Source organism: Leptodactylus fuscus, chromosome 5 (genome assembly GCF_031893055.1).
Source record: "Leptodactylus fuscus isolate aLepFus1 chromosome 5, aLepFus1.hap2, whole genome shotgun sequence".
NCBI lineage: Eukaryota > Metazoa > Chordata > Amphibia > Anura > Leptodactylidae > Leptodactylus > Leptodactylus fuscus.
The window spans coordinates 37866203-37882811 of NC_134269.1; the positions used below are offsets into that span (position 1 = coordinate 37866203).

General features: G+C 42.9%; 1 protein-coding gene across 1 annotated transcript; it reads right to left on the reverse strand.

Annotated features, from left to right (window-relative positions):
* Positions 1–8603: 8603 nt before the first annotated feature.
* PGAM2 (phosphoglycerate mutase 2) lies at positions 8604–16294 on the reverse strand. Its single transcript, XM_075272943.1, has 3 exons — positions 15724–16294; positions 13158–13338; positions 8604–8822 (listed from the first exon to the last, which is right to left on the reverse strand). Exons 1-3 carry the CDS (start codon positions 16132–16134, stop codon positions 8653–8655), a joined length of 762 nt encoding a protein of 253 aa, XP_075129044.1. The 5' UTR covers positions 16135–16294; the 3' UTR covers positions 8604–8652.
* Between the last annotated feature and the right edge of the window lie 315 nt (positions 16295–16609).

Here is a 16609-nt window from a genome sequence, read left to right on the forward strand (position 1 = left end):
CTTTCCATCCCAAGCTTTGATATGATTCTTGCTCCTCCTCTGTCCAGGATCTTTTGCACACTTTGGTATTTGTTACCATTGTACAGTGAACTGGTAAATGACCCCTCTACATCTTTGCTGCATATTTAGATCTTTGCAATAGACTCATTGAAGTCAGAAGGGGGAGACAGTGAGCACAGGGTAACATTGAATTCCCAGCTGAGTTTGATAAAAGAGTAATAATATAAAAGATATTGATAACAGCGCATTCACTTCATTCACTTTACTTCATGTATCTTCCATGTCGCTTCTCCGACCTTGTTCTCATTCCCTCCCATGGATCTGTCTTTCTGTTGTCCCTTCGGTTTTTCTGTATTCTCTCTTACCACTCTTTCATCGAATTCTATATACACTTTATTACAATACCAACATAAAGCGCGTCTCTTTTGATCCCCCTCATGTCTCGTATACTATTGGTAAAAGGTAATTTCCTCTAACCTCGATTAAACTCTTTCTCTGTATTCATCATTTCCATAAAAACTCAGATCAGCATTTTATCTGATGGGCCTGGCTGTGAAATGCGTGGTGTTTCTCTCGGTTCTCATTGTCATTTGGTTATTTATTGTCTTTGTACCATTCCTTCTCTTATACATAGACAGCCATATGCTGTGATAGGGTATACAGACAGGGGCTATACTTATGAGACACTCTCTTTATCATTCCGATATAAAATATCTCATTGTCATATATTTAATTACCTTTTTGTTGTCTTCGATTAGTGTTGAGTCTATTTTTACCAGGCAGTTGAGTAAAGAAATTCTGCTCACAGAATCGGCGCTCTAAATAGAGGTAATGGCTTTTGTACTCAAAATAGCCGGTCCGTCATGCTGCAGTGCAGAGGTGTGACTAGAAGCTCCTGGGTCCTGATGCCAAATTTGTAATTGGCCCCCACTTACCACGTACTGACTGTAATACTGGTGTCTATCTGGGCCCCCTCAGGCTCCAAGGACCGGTAGTGATTGATACGTCTGCACCCCTTGTAGCTTTACCCTGTAATATAGACAGTGTATACTGTATACCTTAAAGGGGTTGAGTTTAGTAGCTCTCAATCGAGACGTGCATGAGTCTGTCATAGACGCCTGGAGGCTGTGGTTCCTCTTCCAGGGAACCCAGGACTATAGAGACCTGGTGGGTTGGTTTTGGCTCAGTAGGTTTCGCATTCATGGAGTGGTTACTGGGGCTGTTTGCTTCCCCCTCCCTCTTTCTTAAGATCCCCGCAGCCCCCTTTTTTATTGTTTGATTGTTGTTCCATCTTTTGCTTTCTTATTCTTCTCTTTCTGTCTCTTTTTCCTTTCTCCCCTGACTCAATTCTCGCTTCTCTTCTCCTCTCCTCTCCTCTCTACTCTTCTCTTCTCCTCTCTTCTCCTCTCCTCTCCTCTCCTCTCGTCTCGTCTCTTCTCTTCTCTTCTCTTCTCGTCTCTTCTCTTCTCTTCTCTCCTCTCTTCTCCTCTCCTCTCGTCTCTTCTCTTCTCGTCTCTTCTCTTCTCGTCTCTTCTCTTCTCTCCTCTCTTCTCCTCTCCTCTCCTCTCTTCTCTTCTCCTCTCTTCTCCTCTCCTCTCGTCTCTTCTCTTCTCGTCTCTTCTCTTCTCGTCTCTTCTCTTCTCTTCTCTTCTCTCCTCTCTTCTCCTCTCCTCTCGTCTCTTCTCTTTTCGTCTCTTCCCTTCTCCTCTCCTCTCGTCTCGTCTCTTCTCTTCTTTCCTCTCTTCTCCTCTCTTCTCCTCTCCTCTCGTCTCTTCTCTTCTCGTCTCTTCTCTTCTCTTCTCCTCTCCTCTCGTCTCTTCTCTTTTCGTCTCTTCTCTTCTCGTCTCTTCTCTTCTCTTCTCCTCTCCTCTCCTCTCGTCTCTTCTCTCCTCTCCTCTCTTCTCTTCTCTTCTCTTCTCCTCTCTTCTCTTTTCTTCTCTTCTCCTTTTTTCTTTTCGTTTTCAACGACTATGCCAATGTCACCATTTGTTGCTCTCACGTATGTGCTACAATGTGCTATATTGTTGCAGTTCTCGTATGTTTGAGATGTTTACCAGCCGACCCTTGTTGTTCTGAGCCCAATTCTGTATTTTTGTATTGTTTCTGTTTCTTTGCTTGTTTTAGTAGATATAAATAAAGAATTTATAAAAAAAAAAAAAAATCACACAAGCCAAAATGCCAAAAAATGACTTGTATGAACATATCTATACTGTATTATCTGCTATATGAATCTATATCTCCAATATTCTTGTTCACCACACCGAGAGTACAGTTGTTGCAAATACACTAAATAATTTCAATTGAGAAGTAATCTAGTTATTACCGATACCTGGGGTGCATGATAAAGACAGAGATTTTTTACTATGTGCAGTAATATTTCAGACTGTATTCATATGTACTTAAAGGAAGTCTGTCACCGGAATCCAGAATATCAACCCAGACCCGCAGATAGATAGGTTAGGGTCACCTGAATTAAACTGTGTTTTGCTGTCAGACCGGGTCCGGCCGTGAGCGGCAGTGAGCATTTTATGCGCTCCGCTGCGAAACCGTTTTTTTAAAACCGGACACAGAGTACTGCATGGTTTCGCGGCGGAGAGCATAAAACGCTCACCGGCGCTCACAGCCGGACATCTTTCAAACCCATTCAAATGAATGGGTATGAAAGAGTCCTACAGCTTTCCATCTCCTGCTCTGTTTTGTGCAGAGAACAGAAACCTGTATGAACGGAGACCGGGCGCAGATGTGAACAAGCCCTTACCAGTAATATACCAATGTTTGGTTTTCAGCACAATTAAATTACATGTTGATGGTTGAACCCTTAGGGTAAGTTCACACGATGTAACATTGAGCGTGATCTGGCACATATACACGTGCCGGCAGATGACGCGCTTAAAATGCTCCCATTCATTTCAATGGGAGTTAGGAGCGTATATGCCGCGTTATTTTGCGCCCGTTATTTTTCGGCGGCCGCAAAGTTGCGCCGCGTACACGGTACCGGCTCCCATTGAAAACAATGGGAGCGTATACGGCCTGCAAAAGCTCCCATGCCGTCTACGTACCAAATCACGAGCCAGAATACTCCGTGTGAACCCGGCCTTACATAGTATTACATTGCAATGCTCTAATGTGAGTTAGGGGAGAGCAGTTCTATGCTACTGATCGACTACTTGCTGCATTCTTTAAAGGGAAAATGTAATGTGAATATGGGACACAAAATAACCAGCATGTCCCTATAGACTAGTGGTTTAGGGTCTCTAGATCAAGCCTGTATGAACAGAGATGTTTTAAAAAATCCTTTATATTTAGTAAGATCAGACTCATCCTAAGTGCGGCCTCGTCTTCTGGTAGTTGCTCTCATCACCTGGTAGGTATTGTTTTTTTCCAGGGTATGTGCAGGCATAATATACAGATATCTAGGACAATAAACCAATAGTCTATGGGGACCTGCTAGTGGCAGTTTTCCAAATGCACCTGACAGCTTTCCTTTAAGGGTGAATTCACACAGAGGAAAATGGCGCTGAATTTGGTGTGGACTCTGCATCAGATTCAGCGCTAAAAAAAAAGCCTTTAATTGACTTCAATGGGTTCTTTTTTTCTGCTATAGACGTATTAGCTATATTCCTCTATAGACAGGAACAGCACTATCTACTCCTCAGCCAGGAACTGTAATTTTGTTCCCCTCATTCATGACCAAATTCAGACCCTTGCTTAAAGAGGACCTTTCATGGGTTGGGGCACAGGCAGTTTTAAATACTGCTGGAAAGCTGACAGTGCGCTGAATTCTGCTTTCACGATCTGTGCCCCAGGTGAAGAGCTAGCGGTCCCGGTACTGTAGCTCTTCACAGTGAGAAGGACGTTCCTGACAGTCTGTCAAGAACGTCCTTCTTCACAGCAATGTCTATAGTGCTGTACTGTGAGACCAAGGAGGAACAGCCCCCAGTACTGGTCCATAGACGAGTATTATCACGAGGGGACGGGGCGTTCCTCCCTGCTCTCACAGTACATCGCTATAGGCACTGCTGTGAGGAAGGGCGTTCCTGACAAACTGCCAGGAACGCCCTTCTGACTGTAAAGAGCTACGGTACCGGCACCACTAGCTCTTTACCCGGGGCACAGATCATGAAAGTAGACAGTGCGCTGAATTCAATGCACTGTCAGCTTTCCAGCAGTATATAGAACTGCCTGTGCCCAAACCCATGAAAGGTCCTCTTTAAAGTGTTTGTTTAGAAAGTAAGAAGCCATTGATACTATATAGACATTGTGAACCTGACAAATAGTCTACAGAGCCCCAGTTTATTAGCTCCGAGGCCCTGTAAGCTGCAATGCAGTATAGTTAGTTTAGACTGGATTCACATCTGCGTTGGAGTCCTGTATTAGAATCTGGTGCAGATTCCCCCTATAATCGTCGGAGAGAGAAGTCTTGATTGCAGGATTCAGTATAACACTGGAGGAAATCCAGCGCACCCATTATATCATTCAGCGGGTAACCACTTTGTAAGCAACAGGGTCTCCTTCTTCAGGTTTGAACAATGGAGTCCCAAATGCTAGTGTGAACCTAGTGTTCGGCAGATTTGTTATAGGATAAGATAAGAGCACGTGGTATTGGTTATACAATATATTCAAGTCTATGAGAAAAGTAACTGTTTACTATGGAGAATACAGGATAATATATAGCTTGTGTAGATAATAACACACTGTGCGGTTTAGCAGTATGTTTTGTCACAGGTGTGTCTTGCATGTGTGGGCGGCATAAGTCTCCAGTGGGTGGCTCCACTCTGGTCGAGAGAATATCTGTACTCAATTTGCTTTGTATTGAATTTAATCTTACGGGTAATAAAACGCCATATAGTGTGCTGCTACTTGCTGACTGTAGATACATAAGCATACAGCACAGAGCAGCAGTGAGTGACATTAACTCCCGGAAACATGTATATGGCCATTAAATCAATCACTCCCTTTCTGGGCTTATGAATAGTTTCAGAAATTGCCCATATAGAAAATATTACTGGTCCTTAAAGCGTATAGTCATTTTGCTCCTTTAAATCTAGCTGCAATAATGATGTACCCGGCCATTATAGATAATTGAGGACAATTATAGCAGCAGTGTAGTATGTAAGTATTGTATTTGTACACCAGGCGGTACGTTCATGCATTCCTTCTGATACAGAAACAAACCATTACTTGAAACTATAACCTGATGATGCTGCTGATGCAAGGAACCTCGTAATGCAAAAAAATACTTAGACTTACCTCTCCTGGGTATCCTCATGGTGTTCAGCGGTCCTTTGGCTCCCACTCCAGCCTCCTGGATGATGTCTTGAGCCCAGAGGTCACCGCTGAGGCCAGTGATTGGGGTGCACTTATGTGGGGTGCACTGACATCATGCTGCTTGTGTAAAATACACCCTTCCAGGCCTACACTTATAATATTCTGGCGTCTGAACAGACTACAGAATATATGTTAGGGAATTTCAAGTTTAACAATTCCCCACTGCTACTACAGAAACCAGGAACAAAGGAAGAACAGAGACAGTGAGTCCTAAATTCGACCCAGCCCCTATCCCTAACTACTTGCCAGAACTGACCTAAGAGACAGACTGGCAACTGGGCGGCAGTCCTCACTCTGAATAAGTGATGTACAGAACAAGACAACGCAGAAGCAGAGTCCACAAGCCAAGGGTCAAAGCCAGAGAGACAAGCAGTACCAAGTCGTAATCCAAAAAGGTAGTCAAGGAAAGCCAAAAGTCAGAAGTCAGTAAGTACAGTACAATAAAGTGCAAGTAGACCACTTAGCCAGGACAAGTCACAATAGGCAGCAAACCTGTGTGGTCTGATGACCTGTATATAGGAAGTCCAGAACCCGCCCCAGACTTGATTGGTAGACAGGCTGTCAATCACACTGGTAAGACTAACTATTTGAGGAGCAGGGGAAAACAAAGGTGCAGGAGATGTGTGTGGTAGAAAATCAATTACAGAGGAGAGGTAATAGAGCTGTGTTCAGGCAGCGCAACAAGAACCCTAAGGCCGGGTTCAGATAGGGTTTTTTGGTCCTGAATTTGACGCGGAGGCCGCCTCGGCACTCCGCTCCGGATTAGGCCCAAATAAATGGGCCTAGTTGGGAGGGAGTGTGTTCAGGCGGACATCCACGGCTGAACTGGCCACAGAATCCGACTGAAGAAACGGCATGTCACTTCTTTTTTCCACGAGTGCGATCAAACCGCTTGTGAAAAAAAGAAAAGACCAGCACCCATTGATTTCAAAGGGAGATGTTTTTTTAGTCAGGATTTTGACGCGGATTCCAGATTTGACGCTGAACTCAGCCTAAGCAAGAAATCAAACTGAACACACTTACTGCGCTGCAGCGTGCCAGCGGAAGGTGGCGTAGAGACCCGAACAGACAGAGGCGTTACAATATAAGGGTCCATTCACACGGAGTAACGCGAGGCGTTTTTTTTTTACGGACGTAAAATTACGGACGTAAAAATACAGGCGTATTTTACTATAGAACTCAATGGAAACGCCTTTTTACGGCCGTAAAAATAAGCACAAAATAAGAACAAAAAACGCCTCGCGTTACTCCGTGTGAATGGACCCATAATAATATCATTTCTGGAGGATCCTATTGGGACACTTTGGGGTCTAATACCTGGGGTACCTTTGGGGTACCGAATACCATGGCAGTGGGGGCCTATACACTATGATATGGAAGCAGGTAACTAAAGCTTTCATATACACTATAACATCCACATATAACCATTGCACACTTTGCTGCACACTGCTACATAACGGAGGTAGGGTCTGAGCAGAGATGCTCTCCTCTCTCCATCCATCCCTACAGTATGTGCAATCCATACCAGTTCCTGAGCTCTCTCCATTCATCCTTATCCTTATGTATTCCTATTTATTACAGCAATTATATCACATGCACACCTATATACACAACTATATACATTCACACACAAACAGACTGTATATACAAACCACACACAAGATACATGAATAACATGTATTATTTGGTGACAATGGGCCAATGGTGTCTATCAAACGTGGTCTATATTAGGCAGTGAGTGAGTTCTTGAGACGGAAAAATGGGCAAGAGTAAGGATCTGAGCAACTTTGTGATGGGTAGATGACTAGGTCAGAACATCTCTAAAATAGATCTGAGGAGTATTCCAGGTATATGTTGGCTAGTATCTACTGAAAGTGGTTAAAGGGAGGAAAAATGGAAAATTGTTCAGCACTATGGTCCTTCGAACGGTTAATCTGAGGGGGTGCTGAGAGTCAGACGCCCAACTTTTTCTTTAAGGTCATGAATGTTCTCTGTATATACAAATAAGGGTTGGGGCAGATTCATTAAGCTCCTACACCATGTTAGTAGCGTAAAAGGTAACAAACCTCAGTCACTCCGGTATGGCGACTTTATTAGCCCATGTATCATAAGCAGATAAACCCCATATATTTGTCAATAAATTGGAGTACTGCTTGTTTTCATTAACTTTTACATCGATAGGAGATAGATGGATATGATATTAGATAGATAAATAGATAGATAGATAGATAGATAGGACATAGATAGATAGATAGATAGATAGATAGATAGATAGATAGATAGATAGGACATAGATAGATAGATAGATAGATAGATAGATAGATAGATAGATAGATAGGACATAGATAGATAGATAGATAGATAGATAGATAGATAGATAGGAGATAGATAGATAGATAGATAGATAGATAGATAGATAGATAGATAGATAGATAGGAGATAGATAGATAGATAGATAGATAGATAGATTAATAAATAGATAGATAGATAGATAAATAGATAGATAGATAGATAGATAGATAGATAGATAGGAGATAGATAGATAGATAGATAGATAGATAGATAGATAGGAGATAGATAGATAGATAGATAGATAGATAGATAGATAGATAGATTAATAGATAGATATGAGAGATAGAGGATGAATGCTACATTGTGAAGACACAGCACTGAATGCAGAGAAGATGGACTGAGTGGCAATGAAGAAGGGTCGCCCAGTAAATCGTGACATGTGGCAGGAGTTTTAGGAGGAGTGTAACTTATCATGTATCTCTCCAGAGAAGCAAAGGGTTGAACATGAGAAATTCAACATGCCCAATCCTTTCTCCCCACTGGGTTCAAAGCTTTGCTTTATTTACAGGAAGTTTCTGACATTGGTTGATGCCTCCATCCCCCAAGTCTTGGAGGTGGAGAATTCAGCACTTGTCCATCTCATTTAGTATCCCATTCCCTGTAGAAGATAAGAATAGTAGGGCTATACAGACTGACATGGCCATAGAAAAGGGGTCCTCATGGCCATTGCCAGGGAGAGGGGTCCTCATAGCCATTGCCAGGGAGAGGGGTCCTCATAGCCATTGCCAGGGAGAGGGGTCCTCATAGCCATTGCCAGGTATTCCCTTTATATTAGATATTTATGACTTTGTTCTCACCTCCACTTTGTAACGTCAGATTAAGACTGCCGAAGGTCAACATAACATGGACTAAGGACGCACGAACAGTAGAATAAAAATGAGAGAATTTGTATAAATATGCGAAAAATGACCAGGAGAGAAGGATTTATTCTAATAGTCCACTTTACTTTCTCTTAAGTGCTTGATCTTCCCTTTATTTCTTGGCCTTGCCCTGAGCAGCCACGGCTTCCATAGCCTTCTTCACAGTCTCTTCATCTCCCAGGAAGGACATGGGTTTAAGGGGCTTTAAGTTGTCATCCAGCTCATACACGATGGGGATTCCAGTGGGAAGGTTCAGCTCCATGATGGCCGCATCAGACATTCCTGCATGAAGGAGAAGAAATGCAAATGTATCAGAGATAATAGATGGTAAAGATGATGTGGATGAGAATGGATTGTGACGACCCCTGGAAACCAAAAGTAAATGTAAAAGTACCAACAATGTTGAATGGGAAATGTGTAATACTATAGTTTGCTTTTAGATGCTGTCATCTTCCCTTAAAGGGTTATTCCAGGTCCCTGGTATTGATGATCTATCCTATGCTCAGGCTAGGTCACCTTAGAACCCCACAGATCAGCTGTTTGAAAGGGCCACAGTACTTGTGCGAGTGCTTTGACCCCTTCACTGCTTACATTGCACATGACTGAATGGGAGTGAATGGGATTGAGGTTAGAATTACATGGTTACAATTACGTTTTACATTGCAGACATGTGCAATATACAGCAATATACACAATGAACGGGTCACTGCACTTGCACAAGCACTGCAGCCCCTTGAAATAGATGATCAGCAGGGGTCCCAGGTATCTAACCTCCTCTTATCTTATATTTATCTAGTCTGAAGGTAGACTACCAATAAAAAGGAACTGGAATAAGCCTTTAATGTAATCTTATATATATCACAGAGCTCAGCTTCTCTCCTCTATCATATAACCCTATATATCACAGAGCTCAGTTTCTCTCCTCTATCATATAATCCTATATATCACAGAGCTCAGCTTCTCTCCTCTATCATATAACTCTATATATCACAGAGCTCAGCTTCTCTCCTCTATCATATAACCCTATGTATCACAGAGCTCAGCTTCTCTCCTCTATCATATAACCCTATGTATCACAGAGCTCAGCTTCTCTCCTCTATCATATAACTCTATATATCACAGAGCTCAGCTTCTCTCCTCTATCATATAACCCTATATATCACAGAGCTGAGCTCCTCTCCTCTATCATATAACCCTATATATCACAGAGCTCAGCTTCTCTCCTCTATCATATAACCCTATATATCACAGAGCTCAGCTTCTCTCCTCTATCATATAACCCTATATATCACAGAGCTCAGCTTCTCCCCCTCTATCCTATAATCCTATATATCACAGAGCTCAGCTTCTCTCCATCCATCATATAACCCTATATATCACAGAGCTCAGCTTCTCTCCTCTATCATATAACCCTATATATCACAGAGCTCAGCTTCTCCCCCTCTATCATATAATCCTATATATCACAGAGCTCAGCTTCTCCCCCTCTATCATATAATCCTATATATCACAGAGCTCAGCTTCTCTCCCTCTATCATATAACCCTATATATCACAGAGCTCAGCTTCTCTCCATCTATCATATAACCCTATACATCACAGAACTCAGCTTCTCTCCTCTATCATATAATCCTATATATCACTAAGTTTAGCTTCTCTCCATCTATCATATAACCCTATATATCACAGAGCTCAGCTTCTCTCCCTATATCATATAACCCTATATATCACAGAGCTCAGCTTCTCTCCCTATAGCATATAACCCTATATATCACAGAACTCAGCTTCTCTCCTCTATCATATAACCCTATATATCACTAAGTTTAGCTTCTCTCCATCTATCATATAACCCTATATATCACAGAGCTCAGCTTCTCTCCCTATAGCATATAACCCTATATATCACAGAGCTCAGCTTCTCTCCATCTATCATATAACCCTATATATCACAGTGCTCAGCTTCTCTCCTCTATCATATAACCCTATATATCACTAAGTTTAGCTTCTCTCCTCTATCATATAACCCTATATATATCACAGAACTCAGCTTCTCTCCTCTATCATATAACCCTATATATCACTAAGTTTAGCTTCTCTCCATCTATCATATAACCCTATATTTCACAGAGTTTAGCTTCTCTCCATCTATCATATCCTGTTTTCATATAGGACATCATAAATCACCTTACAATTCCCTTTTCCATGTGTTTGTAGAAGGCGTCTACAGCCAGACCCATGGAGTGTTTGGGATGTGCTATTGCTGCTCCAAAGGCCAGGTAGCACATGATTGTTATAGTAAAGTTCAGCGTTCGTTACCAGTTCACCAGCATGGTGAACCTGAACTAAAAGAACTTCCTAAAAATCATGTGCCACCTTCGAGGACTACTTTAGAGCCTCCTGCTTCTAATGGGTGGGACAGCGATCTTCCATTCAGCACCATATAATTGGAAATAAAATGACAAGCTGCGTCATATCATAACTTTTTACATTATAGTGACCAGTCAGGGTAAATCTGTGAAGGTTATATCGTATAATAAATGGTTTTAGGTCTCAGAAATATTTCAGGTACCAGACGTGATACCCCTGTGTACCACAAGGTGGTGTTATGAGAGGACAGAATAGGTGGAAGCAGCTGCAGATATTTTTAAGTGACTTCTAGACTGGGTTTCATCAAGAATAGTAACGGAGACCTTAGGAGTAAGAGGTGGAAGAGGGAAGGTTACATAGAGGACAAGCAGAATTACTCGGGTTATAATAAGACTGAACTCATTGGCCCTAGAGAGTAGAACGTTATATATACAGTATGCCTGGCTAACCCCAGGTGCAGGAAGGTTGTAAGGTCATTTTAGGAAATGTCACTATAAGGTCAATTGCAAAAGGTCAGAGTAACTGAACCAGCGAAATGATGTGAGGGGACAGGTGTAAGCGTACAAGCAACAAGCCAGATACTAAAAGTGACATTTAAGAGACCTTAGTCTGTACGACTCAGCCCAGCAATGTAGCAGAGCGGTGCATGTTCTGTCTGTATATGCTGAAGATTTAAAGGGGTTATCCCAATATCAATGGCCTATCCGTAGGAAAGTCCAGCAATATCTCTTCCTAGAGATCAGGGTCGGTGAGTAATGTTGTCCATGCTGGTCTGTTCCTTAGAACATCCTACACTTAGTAGCGGCTCATCTAGGTATTGCTGCTTTGTCCTATACTAGTGAGTGGAGCTCGACTGCGGTTCTCTGTATGGCTGACAATGCAGCATTGAAGGGGAAATGGGAAACATTTGGCCCTTTATTCTCTGGGTAAGTGGCAGTCCCATAGATCTGACCCCACTGATCCTAGAGATTATGCCGATTCTTTATAAGGTGAGTATAACCCTTAAAAGAGGACCTTTCATGTCTTATAAGACAGGGCATGTTACAGATGATTACAAAGATGTTGGTGTGTTGAGTTCAGTGCACTTTCATTTCTTCACAGGTTACCCGGTTCCAGTTATCAATGTTGTTAGTTTCAGCTACCGATATCATTGTATTGTCAGGGGACCAAACTTACAACTCAGTGTCATTGCTCGGCTATGGATCATGCCCCCTTCACAATACAAGACTATGACACTGTGTCAGGGGGGCATTCCTCACCCTCGAGCACTGACACTGAGCTGTGAGGCTGCCCCCTGATAGCTCTACACTACTATATATACCATTGCAACATCTACTTAGTACTGGTTGTCCAGGTGTTGCAATCCAGGTTGAAATTCATGGCTTAGCCTTAAATAGGACCTTTCACTTCCTCCACCAGTTGTAGTTCTTAGCATTTGTTAATAGGCACCACTCCATCGATTACAGCACAGTTTGAATTTTCTTTCCAGCCCTCACCATTCCTGAGAATCAAGCAGTTAGTTTTGGTGCCTGATGTCCTTTTTAAGCTCTGTACTGTCAGAAGAGCGGTGTCAGGCAGGGGTGTGATTCAGAGCTCCAATCAGAGGCAGCCAGTATCTGAGCTCAGAATCACATCCCTTATCTGCTCCTGCCTGACCCCGCCCTCCTGACAATACAGAGCCTGAATAGTATATTAGTGTCCAAAACTTACAGGATTGATTGCTCAGGAATGGTGGGGCCAGTGAAAAAATTCCAACTGCACCAATTAAAAGATGTAAAGAGCTGGACTTCTTGGAGGTGGTGAAAGGTCTTCTTTAAAGTCTCAGAGGGGTTATGATTCAGATCTCTAATCCGAGGCAGCCAATGTCAGAGCACAGAATCACACCCCTTGTCTGCTTCTGCCTGACCACACCCTCCTGACAGTACAGAGCCTAAACAGCATATCAAGCAGCAAAACTAACAGCATTGATTGCTCAGGAATGGTGGGAGCTAGAGAAAAGATTCCATCTGTGCCAGAATCAGCGGAGCACCAAATAGTAAATGATGTAAAGAGCTGGACTTGTTGGAGGTGGTGAAAGGTCCTCTTTAAATTTTGTATTGACAAAGATGCATGGCCTTTTGCCTGGAATCATAGATATATTGATGACGTGACCTACTGAGGATACAGTTTTGGTAGACTTGAATTTCTTGTAACTCTTATCATATATTAATAGTTTTAATGTACATGCATTATGAATCAATTTGCCCCTTACCTTCCAGATGTTTGACAATACCCCTCAAGCTGTTCCCATGGGCGGCAATTAGCACCCTCTTGCCAGCGAGGATCTGTGGGGCGATGACATCATTCCAGTATGGGAGAGCGCGAGCAATGGTGTCCTTCAGACTCTCACATGAAGGCAGCTCTTTGGCAGTCAGAGCAGCGTAGCGCCGATCCTGTAGAGCAAGAAGCAGACAGGCAAGGACATGTAAGCAATTTCCCTGTATGTCGGTAGTATATACATTTTATGGCAGAGTAGTATGAGATTATGCTATACACACCCAACCAGAGTGATATAGTTAAGAACCTCATCACTCTTCATCATCATAACGTACAACATCTGCAAGGAGTTTGTATATTTCCACTTGTTTGACAAATTCTTTCATTTATTATATGTGTTTAATATGTGGGTGGAGCTTAAAATGCGACAATATGTGCCAGAAATGAGACAAAGTTTTGCAGCAAATTTCTGTTGCAAGTAGAGATAGGAAAACCACTGAAGGTTGATTTTGTTTCGGGTTCTGATGCTTCGGCCCAAAGATTTGTTCTGGGTTGAATAATTAATGCAAAAGTCATTGCATTAGTGACATCTGCACACCCCATGTGACTGCTGAGACCCTATCACAGGTCTCATTAGTGACCCCAGGGTGAGTAATGTCACTCAAGGGGTCAGAAGAGGCTAGACAAGAGGCCATCGATTGGCTGCAGCAGTCATGTGGGGGGGCCACAAATGTCATCACTGGAGTCCAAGTAACCAGAAGCCCACCAATGGAATTGAGGGGGTAAGAAGGGCTGAGTAGCACTCCATTTTTATTAACCCATTGCCTACCCAATCTAGTTTGGGCATTGAAACCCCCATTAATTGGTTTGCTATGAAATGGTTCGGCATTGTCATAGTTGACACCGTCCAAATAAACACCTACAATTTATCTAGTGCTTTGGTTTAAAGGGAATCTCCAATTTCATGCAATAAATGTTAAGGCATAATGAAAAGTTCTTAAATGTTTTAAGAAATTTTGAAATTCAGGCTAGGTTCACACTAGCGCATGGTAAGGGGTTTCCGTCCCCGGACCCACTTAAATAAGGCAGAGAGAAAAGTCGTGCAGGCAGGAGTTTTCTCTCTGTATTTTTCAGGTGGAAACTTCGGCAGAACCCATTATAGTCCATGAGATCTGCGGGTTTATGCAGGCAACTGCTTTTTAAGTGGTTTTGCTTTACGTTTTTCAGGACCCGAAGAACGAAATCCGAACATCCAGTCTGTCGCCATTTTCAAGATCTCTTCTTACTGTCAGTGAATGGCAACATTCTTGTATATTTCCAGACTGGAATCCTATCCTGATCATAACACAGCTTGGTGCATTGGTCAAAATATATAGAATTTACAGAATACCAAATTAAAATTCAACTTTTAGGTAAACTATGGACGGGCCAGGGCCAATTCTTTTAGCTAAAGCCAAGGGGTAAACTGAGTGGCTCAGAACATAATACAATAGCACACCCAGCACAGCCACTGTTATATGGGGCCCTGTATGCAATGAATAGGCCATAGCTTTTTGGGACTCTCCTTAGTAAGGCTGGGGTCACACGGGGATTTGTGGACCTGATTTTGACGCGGAATCTACCTCAGAATCTGGTCCAAAAAATTGCCTCCCATTGATTGGTGTTTTGATGCTCGTGGAAAAAAGAAGCGACCTGCTCTTTGTTGATGTAGATTCTGCAGCAGAGTCCGCGGTGCGACACTCCCCTCCTGACTAGGTCCATTCATTTGGGCCTCATCCGGAGCGGAATGCCGCAACTGGATGCCGTTGCACTGTTAAGTGTTAAGCTGCAAGGGTGCAAGACAATTGTGGTGTAAAATTCTGGGGTAAAGGAAGTCAACTAATAGGTGGCATAAACATAGAGTCGTCCGTGTACAGATGCACCAGATTTATCATTCAGCACCAGCCACTTTGATAAATCTGGAGCATTTCCAGACTGCATGTCTACTCTTATATCTGTGAATGTGGGCCAATGTGCTGCCACATAAACCCACAGAAAAGACAAGTGTACAGAAAGACAGCGAGGTTCCTCCATGTAGCTCATTGCAGTGCAGAATTTTACCACTAAGTGACGATCTGCAAATTGATCGTACAAGTACTAGTTGACATGTTATCTATTGCATTAATGGAGTTCTACCACAAAAAGAAGGTAACCCCTATCCAAAGGACAGGCAATAAATGCCTGATTGGAGGGTGTCTGACTCTAGGGGCCCCCCACATACTATTAGGATGAGGGTCCTGAATCTTGTTTGAACATACTTGCTGCCACTTCATTTATCTCTATGCTACTACCGTAGAGAAGCCCACAGCACTTGGCTGTCTCCAGCAACCTCATAGAACTGAATTAAATGACAGCACATAGGTGTGACCTCAGCTTCATTCAATTTTGGGGACTCAGACCCCCGTTCTCATAATCAATGGGGGTTCCAGCACCCAGACCCCCACTATCAGACACTTATTCTCTATCCTGAGGCTAGGGGATAACTTTACTTTATGGTATAAGCTTGTTAATGGAAGTCTTACCTTGGATATGAGCTTGTAGAATGGATGATCTTCTCCCATGGGTGGTGGTGGGATGTCATAGGACCTCCTCCAGATCTTTACTTGCTCCTCTCCGTGCTTTTCAGCTGTTTCTGCCTTGTTGAGTCCAGTCAACCCTCCATAGTGACGCTCATTCAGCCTCCAAGACCTGTGTACTGGCAACCACATCTGATCTGTGCCATCCAGTATATACCACAGTGTGCGCACCGCCCTCTTCAGTACAGATGTGTAGCAGATGTCGAACTCCATCTTTGAGTCTTTAATGGCTTGAGCGCCCCTTTTAGCTTCCTCTACTCCCTTCTCGCTGAGTTCAGCATCATGCCAGCCACAGAACCGATTTTCCTGGTTCCATGAGCTTTCTCCATGACGGACAATTACCAAACGGTGAGGCATGGTGACTACTAAAAGTGTGTCGGACCTAGAGCTGGGACGAATATGTCTTGGGCTGATGGCCTCTGAATGTTTACTGTGGATTGTAAGTGGGGAAACAAAGCCGTGAAGTAGTCAGATGAATGTCCTGGTCCCTGAAATGTCCCCCCAGTCAGGCTCAGGTCATGGAGCTTATATACCCAGCGTTACTTCTCATGGTCTCCAATCACTAGACAGCAACAGGTGTCCAATGGGAGAAGTGGAAAGGGGGAAGAGGCTTAAAATAGGCTCGCCCAACAGTGACAGCTGGTACTGACCTTTAACAGGGCGACTGCCGAGATATCAACTAAAGGTCACTTGTACCTTTACACTGCAAGAATGTCTGGCATGGAAAGGGTTATACTTTATGTTTTAGGATTGTTGCATTGTGGAATTTTTGCATAGTTTGGTGACAGATCGGGTTTTTTAGTTTAGTACATTTTGGAGTTTTGTAAGTATG